General features: G+C 41.3%; 1 protein-coding gene across 2 annotated transcripts; it reads left to right on the forward strand.

Annotated features, from left to right (window-relative positions):
- The first annotated feature begins 11,752 nt into the window (after positions 1–11,752).
- On the forward strand, positions 11,753–13,678 carry LOC120105374 (uncharacterized). Of its 2 annotated transcripts, XM_088710128.2 has the most exons (4): positions 11,753–12,257; positions 12,704–12,828; positions 13,014–13,110; positions 13,207–13,678. In XM_088710128.2, the coding sequence occupies exons 1-2, from the start codon at positions 11,988–11,990 to the stop codon at positions 12,752–12,754; spliced, it is 321 nt and encodes a 106-aa protein (XP_088566254.1). In that variant the 5' UTR covers positions 11,753–11,987; the 3' UTR covers positions 12,755–12,828; positions 13,014–13,110; positions 13,207–13,678. The 2 variants fall into 2 exon arrangements, with proteins under 2 accessions (XP_088566254.1, XP_089783197.1); XM_089927071.1 differs by having other exon boundaries at positions 12,704–13,110.
- Positions 13,679–15,334: the final 1,656 nt, after the last annotated feature.

Here is a 15,334-nt window from a genome sequence, read left to right on the forward strand (position 1 = left end):
CTGGGATATTGCCATCCATTCTATCCTTTACTATTTTATTGAGATGATAATAAAAATTAGATTATAAATAAATAAGGTTATTGTTCTTGTTGGCCGCGACAGCGTAATGTTTTGATCTGATTCGTACATCATACATGAATTGGATTTTGGATATAAACATAAATAGAGCCGCAAGGGGATACAAGCAGAGTAAAGTTGGATGTGAATGGAGAAACCAAAATCTAATCCATGCATAAATCAAATCAGACAATTGAATCCAAGCTTAATCAATTTCTGATCAAGATTGGATCACCATATGATTTCTTTCCCCTGTTCATTAGACTTTCTATGTCAAAGTGGACCAAGAACGGTCTGTATACAAATCAGAATAAGTACGATCAAATTGATAAGTCTAAATAAATCATAAATTGTATAAAACAACTGGCAAGCTTACCACGAGATGGGTCTGCCAATTGCCCCGACCATTTTGGGCCAGTGACGGGATTTAATTTTTGAGTTTTTGGTCCTAAAACCCTCAAAAGTATCCAATCTTTCATGGTTACCCTTCCAAAAATACTATTTGCAAGCATGACTAGATGGGCTGAGCTAGGTTTTGCTGTTGCCCAGGCTTGGCCTTCAAATCTTCAGGTTTCATCTCAAGCCTCGAGATTTTTTCCGAGTCTAGTCTAAACTTAATTGGAGCGCGCAACATATTAGAGCAAGTGTGAATCAGAGTTGAAGCCTACTAAGAGCATTAAGGCTAGCATGTGTGTATGAAGTCTTGAGAATGCATGTGTGTATCACAGCTTGATTTCCATTAAACTGAATAGTAATAGCCAGTTAGAGCTGAAACAAAGCACATGTTAGGGCTAGTCTAAGCTATGTGTATCAGAGCCATTAAGCATCGAAGCATTGATGCATTAAAAGCAATAAGAATTTGTATCAGAGCAACATGGAAGATTTGTGCCAGATATTGTCCTAGGGAAAGATGTATCAGAGCATTAGACCATTAGACTAGAAAATGTTATATCAGAGCAATTATAGAATTTTGTATCAAAGTATTATTTATGAAACCTTTTTGTATCTGAAAATTAGATCAAATAATTTTGCATTTGAGCAAAGTAGTGTGTATCAAGGCAACACAAGGTGCCAAATATGTAGAATCTAATTCAGATCAGCATGTATAAGAACATAATGATGCATAATAGATCATATTATGCGGCAACTTATATGTTACAATGAGAAAAATATCTTGGTTTGAGGTTGCATGCTGAGTTTGAATTTCATGGTTTAAATTTTTGAATGTTCAGATCTTTTGTCCCCCAAGACCATGTAGAAGTGTAAAAGCATAGACCATGATCTGCATATACTTAACTTATTCTCCCCATTTTTGTCATCATTGAGTGATTAAATTACGAGTGCTGAGTTGCATTAAATAAATGTCAATAAGCTTACATTCATTTCCAAAGACACATAACCAAAATAAGCATTCATTGATAAGAGTTCAAGATGTACATTCATGTCCAAAGATACTAACCAAAATTATAAATATGATGAATTACATTCTTTCCAATTATTACACAACCAAAATGATACTAATACATAACCAAACATCTGAAATAAAACATTCGAAGCATAAAAAAACATACTTGAAATCTAACACATCTAGATTTTAGAGCAAACACCAAGGCATAAAGACCCTTATCCTCATCCAAGTTCAATCCTAAGCTAGCTGAAGAGAAAGAAATCTATTGATAAAGGCTATCCCTAGTCGAAGGTCTGGCTCTCTGGCTCCTAGTCCTACTAGATGGTCCGACACTAGTGGATGGCTGAGATGACTGAGGTGTGGGCTACCTAGGAGATCTAATGATGGGTGAGGACATCCTAGGGGTTGAGGTAGACTAAGCAATAGCAAAGATAATCTCGAGCTCGCCAGCTAGCCTAAGGTTGCAACCAAAGAGGTAGTCCCTATCATGAAGGCCTCATTCAAACTCTAGGACTCCTCTCCGACATACCTGAGGCTCAACTTGATCTACCCTCTGAGACTCCCAGCCTCTGTAGCCATCTCCTAATTGTTTGAGTGTAGTGACTCATTGAGTTGCTTCATATGATCGTCCATGTTAGTCACTCTCTTGTATAGGTCGATAGTCAATATCCTAATATCAACTAAATCACACCTCAGCTCACCCATCATCCGATAGAGTGAAAGGGCATGAGGGACAAGGGTCTACTCTACCTAAGTGTTAGAAGTATGCCCTAGAAGCGAATTTGGTTAATGCATATTTGTAATCTGGGGCATAATTTTGTAATTTGACTCTTATTGATTAATAAGATTGGGTAATTTGTTATTCATTCATGTTTGTATTGTTGAGAACCCTAGTGGTCGCATGCGTATATTTTTTAAAAATTTTACAGCGAAAGCATAAATTAAACTATTTAATTCCTATGCATGCTAGAGATCATATCTCTACAACAAAAATAGATACAGAATTTTAAACATTTATCCTAAACAAGTATCTATGATTCTATGTCTAACATGCAATCATGCAGAATTTCAACAACCTAGTTGATTTCTAATCCTAACTTCTAATAAGATCAGATCTCATACCTTTTTATTTTGAGGATTTTGATGATGCCTTGATCATCTTCTGTAGCCGCACACGCGTCCAGCCTCTACGGATAGTCCACGTGAAGCTCTAGGATGATCCACAACTGCAGGTGTGTTAGCTTAAGCAGAGGTGCTGCAGTGGCTGAACTTTTCTCCTTCGAAACACTTAACTTTTGATTCTTCTTCGAGAGGATGAAGGATGGAGATGAAGGAGAAGAAAGTGAAGAGAGGAAGCTGCAAGTTTTAGAATTTTTCAGAGTCCTTAGGTCTCTCAAAAATTCAATCTCCTTAACCCTAGGCGTGGGGGTCTTTTAATAGCCAAAAAACCCCCACACGCCTCACACCTATTTTAGCCAACTTGATTGGCTGATTAAAATCCCAAAAAATTCTAGTGAACCGGCAGCCAAGAGGGAAAGATCATGCTTCCTTTTTGTGCACTTTGAATTCCTAAAAATTAGGGATTCATGCGCCCAAAGTTTAGCCGCACGCCAGCCTTTTTCATGTGCCATGCAGTCCCTACAAATTAGGGATTTGATTCCAATCTTTTTAAAAAGGTTTGAGGCACCAAATTCATAGAAAAACTAGCCCCACGCCTCCTCTTTCCTCATGCCAAAAATTGGCCAAAAATAAAGGAGGAGGCACCATGAATTTAAGGGATAAGTCAAGGTGTCAATTTCCTTCTCTAAGAAGGAAAGCTAGGGTCCTAAAATATAGGGATTCTTCTGTTAGAAACCCCCCCATGCCGCAGAAAAATTTTACAAAAATTTCAGATGCAGCGGAAGAGGCATGTGCGGGATCAACCGTTCATCGCATGAACGTTGTTTAAAACCGTTCGTAGATAAATAAGGATTAAAAACTTTTTAAAAATATTAGAAGATCAGATCTTCACCTTGTGCGGGTAGATGATCACCGCAAACTGATGATCATAGTTTTGGATGAAGGTTCGCTTGAAGCCGTTCAAGTGCCCGGCCTCTACGGGTATCCACACGAAGCAGAAAACCGATCCAAGCTTTCTATCTCCCCGGGGTGCTAGCTCCCTTGCAGAGATAACTTTGATGGCTGATCTCCTCTCTTTCTTTCAACTCTTGAATGTGCTTGAGAGGAGGAAGAAGAAGGATGAAGAATAGTAAAGGAACAAAACCCCTGCAGCCTTCTTTCTTTTCCTTGCGTTGGAAGGAGGAAGGGAGGATGAAGAGGCCACCTTTCTTTTTCTTTCTTTGCTTGCGGCTGAACCAAGGAAAGGGGAGGAGAGGGGGCCACGAATTGGAGAGGGAGAGGGCTTCAATGATGCCCTAGGTCAGCCCCCACGCCTCCTCTTAAATAGCATGTGGAGCTCCTACTTTGTAGGAGCTCCTTGATAAACTTTCAAGAGGGGCGCCGGCCCCTCTTCTTTGCCGCACCAAGCAAGGAAAAGGAGGAGGGGCGTGTGCCCCTCCTTCATGGTTAACCTAATCCTCCTTTAAGGAGGATTAGGAAGGTCACTCATGGTTAGGTCCTAATCTAATTAGGCTTGGACCAAGGGTGAACCAATTTGGGTTTAATCTAGGTAAGTCCTAATCCAATTAGAACTTAATGAACTATGACTCAATTGAACCCTTCAATCCTAATCCAATTAGGAGTCTTGTTGATTCATTAGATTAATAATTAATTAGGACTTAAGAAATTCTAATCCAATTAGGACTTATTTAATTTTGGTCCTAATCCAATTAGGACTCTAATTTGAATCCGAAGTCCTAATACGATTAGGACTCTAGGAATCCTACTCCAAGTAGGAATCTAAATTTAATTCAAAACTCCTAATCCAATTAGGATTTTAGGAATCCTACTCCAAGTAGAAATCCTAGTCCTACTCCAAATAGGATTTCCAGTCCAAGTAGGAATCCCAGTCCTAATTCAATTAGGACTCTAGAAATCCTACTCCAAGTAGGACTCTTGTTTTAAGTCCAATTAATTAATTTTCTTTGTTCCTTCTTCAACTTATTATCAATCGAATTGATTACTTGTGATTCCTAATCACGATTCAACCATCGGATCGGTCAATGCCTCTAGTGTGTGTGACCCCATAGGTTCTATTCTGACTGGTAGTGAGATATATTGCGATCTCTATCACAATATCATTGAAGACTCCTTTCAATGGGTTGGAATGATTCCAACTCTACTCATCAGGGTTTATCGATCATCGAGATAATCTCTGTGAGTCTCACCATCCACCAGTGACACCTAGCAGCATGTAGTGGCTACCCAGCAGAATAGAATGATGAACCTCTAGGTGCAGTTATCATGTGATACAGTCCTTCTATCGTGGATTCCTACAAGACGGAGGTCATGGATAACTCGTCAAACCCCTTCGTCTGTCATATGTCAAGATTTATTCGACTTAAGTTCGAGAGCGGAGAACTCTTTCTCCACTGTGCAATCTGCCCCGGCCGAGGTCTTACGAACTCAGTCTTATAAATCACATAGGATCTCTCCTTGTAGATGCATACCCTACTCCTACAATGAACCTACTGCAGCCAATCTACACTGCATGGACCCATATGGCTAGAGACCATGTATTTGTGCAGTCAAACTACAATAACCTCACTGTGAGTAGCCGAAGCATCGCAGGTCAAAGGACCAGTCACACTACTGCAACATCAAGCAAGTCACTGACGAGTGGATAGACATCCAAGTGACTTCTTGTATTGGTCACGCTCAGTACCCTTGTTCTCTAACAAGCACCTGCACTATTACTTCCGTGTCTCCACACCGTGGACTCGAGTCTCGTCCATCCATAGGGAAAGTAATGCGTGCACTGATCTCATCGGATCGATCACCGTCCTCGTGATGATCCATCGATCAGGAGCGTTTAGAAATTAATCACTAATGATACATGGCTCAAATTCTCAACTCTTGAGAATATGCATCATCATCTTATTAATTCCTTGGACGATTCATAGACACAATAACAATATGAATGAAAAAGATGCCTATTAGTTATTCAATAATAAATAGTCAAGTACAAAATTATGTTCCTAGAATTAACAATGTGTCAGCTAGATTGGTTTCTAGGGCATACATCTAACAATCTTCCACTTGCACTAAAGCCAATTGGTCATATATCTTAGGCCCATCTTCTCAAGGTGGGCTTCAGTCTTTTGTTGACTTAGCTCCTTAGTGAATGGGTCTGCCACGTTGTCCGCGGAGTCTACTCTGATGATCCTCCAAAAATCAAAAATAAATCTTTAGTTCTTCTCAAGTATTTAAGAATATTCTTCACAGCTGTCCAGTGTTCTTTACCTGGATTTGACTGATATCTGCTTGTGACACTCACAACAAGGGCTATATCAGGTCGTGTACATAGCATGGCATACATGAGGCTCCCTATTGCTGATGCATAGGGATCTTGCTCATGCGTTGAATCTCTTCAGATGTGTTGGGGCACATCTTCTTGGAGAGATGAATTCCATGCCTTAGGGGTAAGAGACCCCTTTTAGAGTTGTCCATGCTAAACCTTTTCAGCACTTCCTCTATGTACATTTTCTGTGATAGGCCAAGCATCCTTTTAGATCTATCTCTATAGACTTTTATTTCCAAAATATAGGATGCTTCCCCAAGGTCTTTCATGGAGAACTCTTTTGACAACCAGACCTTGACCGAGGTTAGCATGGGAATATCATTTCCTATCAGGAGGATGTCGTCCACATACAGTACGAGAAATACGACAGCACTCCCACTAACCTTTTTGTAAACACACGGTTCCTCTTCGTTTTTGATGAAATCAAACGTTTTGATTGCGTCATCGAAACGAGTGTTCCAACTTCGAGATGCTTGCTTTAGTCCATAGATGGACCTTTGCAGTTTGCAGACCTTGTGATCTCCATCACTGGAAGTAAAACCCAAAGGTTGTTCCATATAGATATCTTCATCAAGATATCCATTCAGAAAAGCAGTTTTCACATCCATCTGCCAGATTTCATAATCATAAAATGCTGCAATGGCAAGCAATGTTCGGATGGATTTCAGCATAGCTACAGATGAAAAGGTCTCCTGATAGTCAATGCCTTCGCGTTGACTATACCCTTTCGCCACTAGCCTTGCTTTATATGTCTCTACCTTTTCATCCGAACATATCTTCCTTTTGTAGATCCATTTGCATCCAATAGGTACAATACCTTTTGGTGGATCTACTAGGGTCCAGACTTGGTTGGAATGCATGGAGTCTAACTCTGATTTCATAACTTCTAACCATTTTTCGGAATCGATATCAGATATCGCCTCGTTGTAGGTTTTGGGATCCTGTATGTGATCTCTATCTCCCACTAGGAATATTTCCTCGGTATCCTCTTCTAGTATACCTAAGTATCTATCGGGAGGATGGGAGACCCTACTAGATCTGCGAGGTGGTTGAGGGACATCGTGTACTGGCTCTGTATGAATGGGTTCGATAGGATCCATGACTCGTTACTTTTCAGAGACTTTCTCTTCAAGCTCAATTTTCCTCCCACTGCCTCTATCAAGGATAAACTGGTTTTCCAAGAAGATGGCATGACGGCTCACAAATACATTGTGATCCTCTGAGACGTAAAAATTGTATCCTAATGACTCTTTAGGATATCCTATAAAACGAGCATTTATGGTCCTAGCCTCTAGTTTGTCCGCCTATAGTCTTTTGACGTGGGCCGGACATCCCCAAATCTTGAGATGACCAAGACTTGGTTTCTTACCATGTCATATCTCATACGGTGTGGTAGGAATGGATTTAGAGGGAACTCTATTCAGTAGATATACTGCGGTAAGTAAGGCATCTCTCCAAAGAAACATAGGTAAATCAGTGAAGCTCATCATGGACCAGACCATATCCAATAGAGTCCGATTTCTTCTCTCTAACACCCCATTGAGTTGAGGTGTACCCGGAGGAGTCCATTGTGAGACTATGCCATTGTCCTTGAGATAGTCCCGGAATTCTCCACTAAGGTATTTTCCTCCTCGATCTGATCGAAGAGCCTTAAGAGGTTTTCCAGTTTGTTTTTCTACTTCATTTCTAAACTCTTTGAACTTTTCAAAAGATTCAGATTTGTATCTCATAAGATACACATACCCATACCGTGAATAATCATCGGTAAAGGTAATGAAGTATGAATAACGTCCCCTGGCTAGCACATCGAATGGGCCACACACATCTGTGTGTATCAGGGTAAGTATTTCAGTGGTCCTCTCTCCATGTCCTACAAAGGGCAATCTAGCCATTTTTTCTTGAAGACAGGACTCGCAAACTGGATATGACTCGGAAGTCAATGAGCCGAGAAGCCCATCTTTATCCATTTTATTCATTCTGTCCTCTCCAATATGGCCAAGCCTGAGGTGCCACAAATATTTTTGGTTTATCTTATCACTGGATCTCTTGGATCCTTTGGCACTCACTTCTTGCTCAGACACATTTACAGATACATCCATATGCAAATGATAGAGACTGTCAATCATAAAACCACGTGCGACTATTTTATTTCTAAAATAAATAGAATAGCAGTCTTTGTCAAATGTAAAAACATGACCTTTCTGTGCTAGACATGAAACAAAAATCAAATTTCTGCTAGCAGCAGGTACATAATAGTAGTATCTAAGTAATAAACTAAAATCAGATGGTAGTCGCAGATAGTAGGTGCCCACAGCCACAGCAGCAACTTTTGTCCCGTTGCCAACCCGAAGGGTTACCGCACCTTCCGCCAGCCTTCTACTTTTCTTTAGATCCTGCATGGTAGTGCACAAATGAGCACTAGAACCAGAATCTATAACCCAACTAGAAGTAGAAGAAACCGTTAGATTAGTTTCAATTATGAGCAAGTCTATACCTTCTGAAGGTGTGTCACCTTTCTTGTTCTTCAGGCTCTCGAGGTATGAAGGACAGTTCCTCTTCCAGTGGCCGTCGACATTGCAGTGGAAACATTTTCCTTTGTCATTAGCCTTTTTCTTTTGAACTTTCTTCTTTGGCTTCTTGTCTTTCTTCTGCTTCTTAGCAGGCTTCTTTTTCTTCCAAGTAGACTTTCTCTTGGAACTAGAAGTCAACTCAGCAGCAAGGACATTGCCCCTTGAACTTTTCAAGGCTCCCTCAGCAGTTACCAACATATTTATCAGTTCAGTCTTAGTACATTCAATCTTATTCATGTGGTAGTTTACTATAAACTGACCAAATGAATCAGGAAGGGATTGAATGATCAGATCTACTTGCAATTCCTTGTGCATGTTCATACCGAGCTTCTCAAGCTCCTCTAGGTCCTTGATCATAGTCAGACCGTGATCATGGACGGACTGCCCCTCGTGCATCTTTGCTTTGAAGAGCCTTTTGGACACTTCAAAACGAGCTGTGCGACTCTGCTCACCATACAACTCTTGCAGGTGTGCTAGTATGTCCGTAGCAGTCTTCATATTCTCATGCTGGCATTGGAGTTTATTGGACATGGATGCCATCATATAGCACTTGACTCTAATGTCATCATCCATCCACTTTTGATGCATCTCACGCTGAACATCAGTAGCACGTGTTGGTTTTAACTCACCTAACCCATCTACACTCCTTGGCCTCTATTTACCTTGAAAATAGATCGATCAGCCAATTGAAGGGATACTGAGGTTGGTTTTAACTCACCTAACCCAAGCTTCTCATAAACTGAATAAGGTAAAAGGTTGATACTTGCTCCTAGATCTAAGAGTGCTCGATCAATGAAATTATTTCGTAAGACACAAGAGATGGTGGGAGCACCAGGATCTAATAGGTCACGTACTCTAGAACGACTCCCTTGCATACACTAGTACTTGATCAGTCAAACATGCAATAAAAGAAAAATACATCCATCCTTATATTTGTCCTAAAATCACTAGACAGCTCCTAACTGGTTTGAAGAGGGCACCTAAGCCTCCAATCCGGTCTAATGAACTGAGTTGACCAGGTAAGCTCCCAGGTAAGTGGAGGGGTCACGATGCGTTCGCAAAGGTCCCACTTAAAAACCACTTGCCTCGAACAGATGAACTGTCTTCCTTATAGGGACAAAGCTTGCCTAGACATCAACTAAGCCACAGAGCGAAATTAGTGCAACTTTCGGTGATCTTCGTCCTATTGAGCTCGAATGTCCCTAGGAGCCAACGTCTAATTGATTTTAATTAAAGTGACACTATGTGAGATTGAGTTCACCTAAGTTGGGCAAGAGTCCGGTGATGAAATCCGGCTCTTATCTTATTGGGGTGATTGCCCTTACTAAGTGCAGATTATGTTGGAAACCCGCCAATGCCGCAGAAAATTTTAAAAAAAATTCAGATGCAGCGGAAGAGGCATGCGCGGGATCAACCGTTCATCGCATGAATGTTGTTTCAAGACCATTCGTAGATAGATTAGAATTAAAAACTTTTAAAATAATTGGAAGATCAGATCTTCACCTTGTGCGGGTAGATGATCACCGCAAACTGGAGTTCGTGGTTTTAGGATGAAGGTTCGCTTGAAGCCGTTCAAGTGTCCGGCCTCTACAGGTATCCACACGAAGCAAAAATCGATCCTGGTTTCTTTGTCTCCCGGGGTGCTAGCTCCCTTGCAGAGACAACTTTAATGGCTGATCTCCTTTCTTTGAATCAACCCTTGATTATGCTTGGGAGGAGGAAGAAGAAGGAGGGATCTTGAAGAAGAACCAAAGCCTGACTGCAGCCCTTTTGTTTTCCTTGCGTTGGAAGAAGAAAGCAAGGAGGGAGGAGGGCCGCCAATCACCTTCTCTTTTCTTCCTTGCTTGCGGCTGAAGACCAAGGGGAGGAAGGGGGCCATGGCACAAGGGAGAAGAGGGCTTGAATGCCCTAGTGTGCCGCCCCTTACCCCTTGATAAAGGGAGTGGAGCTCCTAACTTTTAGGAGCTCCATGACAACCTTCCAAGAGGGGCGCCGGCCCCTCTTGTTGTGCCGCACAAAGCAAAGAAAAAGAGGAGGGGCGTGCGCCCCTCCCTCTTGGCTAACCCTAGTCCTTCTCTAAGGAGGATTAGGTGGTCTTCTTATGGCTAAGTCCTAATCTAATTAGGCTTAGTCCAAGGTTTAACCAAATTGGATCTAATCTAGGTAAGTCCTAATCTAATTAGAACTCAAATCAATTATGACTCAATTGAACTCTTCAATCCTAATCCAATTAGGAGTCTTGTTAATTCATTAGATTAATAATTAATTAGGACTTAAGAAACCCTAATTCAATTAGGATTTATTTAATTTTAGTCCTAATCCAATTAGGACTCTAATTTGAATTCGAAGTCCTAATCCAATTAGGATTTCTAGGAATCCTATTCTAAGTAGGAATCCAAAATAAATTCAAAATACTAATTTAATTAGGATTGTGGGAATCCTACTTCAAGTAGGAATCACAGTCCTACTCCAATTAGGACTCTAGGAATCCTACTCCAAGTAGGATTCGTGTTTAAGTCTAATTAATTAATTTCCATTGTTCCTTCTTCAACTGATCATCAATCAAATTGATTACTCATGATTCATAATCACATTTCAATCATCGGATCGGTCAATACTTCTAGTGTGTGTGACCCCATAGGTTCTATTCTGACTGGTAGTGAGATATATTGCGATCTCTATCACAATATCATTGAAGACTCCTTTCAATGGGTTGGAATGATTCCAACTCTACTCATCAGGGTTTATCGATCATCGAGATAATCTCTGTGAGTCTCACCATCCACCAGTGACACCTAGCAGCATGTAGTGGCTACCCAGCAGAATAGAATGATGAACCTCTAGGTGCAGTTATCATGTGATACAGTCCTTCTATCGTGGATTCCTACAAGACGGAGGTCATGGATAACTCGTCAAACCCCTTCGTCTGTCATATGTCAAGATTTATTCGACTTAAGTTCGAGAGCGGAAAACTCTTTTTCCACTGTGCATACTGCCCCGGCCGAGGTCTTACGAACTCAGTCTTATAAATCACATACACTACAGGGAAAAGAGGATTTAACGACATATTTTTGCCGACGCTTGCTGCAAGCGTCGGCAATGTCCCGCAGAGCGCCAAAAATAGCCGACGGATTTTAAAAGCGTCGGCAATAAACGACGCTTGTTAGCGTTGTGGTAGAGTTGGCCTAAAACGACGCTTATTAGCGTCGTTGAAAACCAAACCCGCGTCCGCCCTCCTCCTCCATGCTCGATCGACATATCAAGCCCTCCTCTGCCTCCTCCTCCCTCCCCTCCGGCCTTCTTCTGTTGCAAGAAACCGGTTCTTCCTCTCCCTCCGCCCGCACCCATCCCGCCTCCTCTCTCTCTCTCTCTCTCTCGCTCTCTCGCCCTCTCTCGTTTCTTCTTCGCCCCGATTCTTCTCCCTTCCCCCCTCCCGTCGCCTCGATTCTTCTTCATCCTCTCCCTCCGAACCCCGCATTGCCTCCCATAAAAAATGACCGACGCCGAGCCCTCCTCCCCCTCCTCCGCCGCCTCCGCCGACTTTTCATGCGCCGCCGTCTGCTCCACCTCCGCCACCGCGGCCGAGGCCAGCCCGCCGCCGTCGTCGGTGTGCTCCGCCTGTGGCGGCCCCACCGCCTCCATCTCCTCTGCCGCCGGCCGCCACTTCCTTGGCTTCGTCGCCGATCTCTCCCACTCTGTCCGCGGCCGCAAGATCTCCGCCACTTTCCTTCTTTCAATATTCTGTGCCTTTATCATGAATGAGGTCTGATTCAGAAGAATTACTAACGTGATCTTGTTCTGGACCATGTTAATGCAGTGCAAATGCTTTTATTGTTTCCAAAAGATTAATTCCATTCGTTTGATGGATTTTCCTGAAATATTAGGTTTATGACAAAATTTTACACATAGAGTGTGACTTCTATGACTGTGTGGCGAAATTGTTGTCTAATTAGTAGGATTTTCTAATGACCAAATTATGCAACGCACTGTGATGGTCCCTTTCTACAAAAATCAGTTTTGTTATTTTAAAAATTTTTGGAGGACTTTGCAAGGAGATCATTTTTTATCATGCATCTGCAAATTTGTCTCCAGAGTTATGTGTTGAAGATCATAGTACACTTGGAAGCCTTGGATTGTCTATTGAAAGGTCCTTTGAAGCATTCCGTCCACTTCAAATAGGTAATATCAGTTCTAATAACATCATTTCAGATGGTGAAGCTGTGGCTGCCGCATCTCGGAGACCAGCTTCCTTGCCTTTAGAACCTACTCATGTAAGAGCGGGAGGTGATCTGAAGTCATGTGATCCTGCCGTTCTTATTTTAGATGAAAATAAGGTATGCGAGTACGCCGCACCGATGTAGCAGGATTGTAATGTATTCCACAATTTGTTTTCTTTGCTAATTCTGAGTCGTTATATCTTTATGTTAATTTTTATGTCTTGAGTTGGTTATCCAAGATAAAAAAATACGTAGAACTTCTTATAATTTATACAGAATTTATTTATTTATTATGTCTGAAGGATGTGGAAGAGCCCTCAAAAGCCAAGGAACAACTTGAGAATATTTTTGTTCCTGATGACTCTCATATTCCTGTTTCTACAGCAATGAAGCATGATGGTATGTTCTCATTCTGGACAACGAGTACAGTTTTTAACCAAATGACATCCACTTCTGCAAATGAATCCTTATCTGCATTTCATCATATTAACGCAGGTCCCTTCTTATATTGATCAAGGGCCGAAGAGACCATCACCCCCATACGAAGCCAATCCTGTTCGAAGATGGCTGGAATTACTCAAGTATTTCTATAAAATCCTACACCAATGCAATTCAGAGATAAATGCTTGATTTGGCTTTTGCTTGTGAATAATCCAGTTCATAGAATCGCAATGAGAGAGATGACTGGCTATTGTTTTTTTAGTGGCTTGCCCTATTATACATCTTCTGTGCTTCAGCTATGTATATGTTATTTGCTTTCTCTTGGTATTTCAGTAGTCAGCTGCAGCCTCCAAATCTTTCAGATAATTTGAAGGTTAGGATTGATGGTCTTGTAGTTTGTTGTAAATTATTGTATCAGGTCCATGCCTTTATTTGTTGGCAAATCATTGGATTTCTGATTACATTCAGTAATCAAACCAGCAATAGTTTCTTATCACTTAATGTAGCAAGTTTGAGTTGCCTATGATTTGCTATTTTATTTGGAGTGGGCTTATTATGGTGATGTGTTTTCCCTTACAGTTAATCTGTTTTCTTCGACTGTGATTATATATACTTCTGCATGTTTGATTCACACCTATGATCAATGGTGAATACACATGAGTAGTGTTTCTATTGATGCGGTAGATATTATGTTGCTGGAGAAATGCACTCGAAGCTGAAACGAAATTGCTATATGCTATATGCAACCTCTCTTCCAGCAGAAAAACCTATATGCAACCTCTCTTCTAGCAGTTTTATTTAGCAACCTCTCTTCAAGAATAACAGGGGCCAGGTACCAGGCGACCTCTTGTTTCTTCTGTGTCTAATGGAATAGTTCTCCTCCATCGTACCCAGTTTCGTGATCTAACGCATCCAAGGCTCGTCAGCATTTAAGGAATGTAGGCTTATTATTACTACATTTGGTATTGGCTAATTGTCAGGGGTTTATATAATGCTGTGTTTTTATAATTTACATTCGTATTTTTATTTTTTTTAAAAAATAGCAATCCCGACGCTTTAAAGCGTTGGTAAATAAAAGTTGTGGCACCCCTACGCCGACGCTAGAAAAGCGTCGGCAAAAATACATTTACCGACGCTATAAAGCGTCGGCAAAAACAAGGATTTCCCGACGCAAATGAGAGCGTCGGCAAAAATGATATTTACCGACGCTTTAAAGCGTCGGCAAAAACACAGAATGTCATTTTTGCCGACGCTTTCCTTAGCGTCGGGAAAGCCTTGTTTTTGCCGACGCTTTCTCTTAGCGTCGGCAAAAACTTTTGCCACTCTAGTATCGCCAACGCTTTTGCGACGCTTCTGTTTGCATTGCGGGAACTTTAGCCGACGCTTATAAGCGTCGGTAAAGATTAGAAAAAGCGTCGGGAAAGATGAGTTTTCTTGTAGTGATAGGATCTCTCCTTATCTATCAAGGTCGATAGATTCCTTATAGGTGCATACCCTACTTCTACAGTGAACCTATTGCAGCCAATCTACACTGCATGGACACATATGGCTAGAGACCATGCATGTGTGTAGTCAAACTACAATAACCTTACTGTGAGTGGCCGAAGCACCGTAGGTCAAGGGACCAGTCACACTACTGCAACATCAAGCAAGTCACTGACGAGTGGATAGACATCCAAGTGATTTCTTGTCTTGGTCATGCTCAGTACCCTTGTTCTCTAACAAGCACCTGCACTATTACTTTAGTGTCTCCACACCGTGAACTCGAGTCTCGTCCATCTATAGAGAAAGTAATGTGTGCACTGATCTCATCGGATCAATCACTGTCCTCGTGATGATCCATCGATCAGGAGCATTTAGAAATTAATTACCAATGATACATGGCTCAAATTTTCAACTCTTGAGAACATGCATCATCATCTTATTAATTCCTTGGACGATTCATAGACACAATAACAATATGAATGAAAAAGATGCCTTTCATTTATTCAATAATAATAAAGTCAAGTATAAATTATGTCCCAGAATTAATAATGTGTCAGCCAAAATTGGCTTCTAGGGCATATATCTAACAATCTCCCACTTGCACTAAAGCCAATCAGTCATATATCTTAGTCCCATCTTCTCAAGGTGGGCTTCAGTCTTTTGCTAACTTAGCTGCTTAGTGAACGGGTCTGCCACG

This window comes from Phoenix dactylifera, chromosome 13 (genome assembly GCF_051530095.1).
Source record: "Phoenix dactylifera cultivar Ajwa chromosome 13, Ajwa_hap1_PhDact_Kaust_v1.1, whole genome shotgun sequence".
Lineage (NCBI taxonomy): Eukaryota > Viridiplantae > Streptophyta > Magnoliopsida > Arecales > Arecaceae > Phoenix > Phoenix dactylifera.

Excerpts from the sequence above, each read along its gene's own strand:
- LOC120105374 (XM_089927071.1), top strand. The coding sequence starts at position 11,988 with ATGACCGACGCCGAGCCCTCCTCCCCCTCCTCCGCCGCCTCCGCCGAC. Across the intron at positions 12,258-12,703 it reads GTGCCTTTATCATGAATGAG|ATGGTGAAGCTGTGGCTGCC; the intron begins GTCTGATTCAGA and ends ACATCATTTCAG.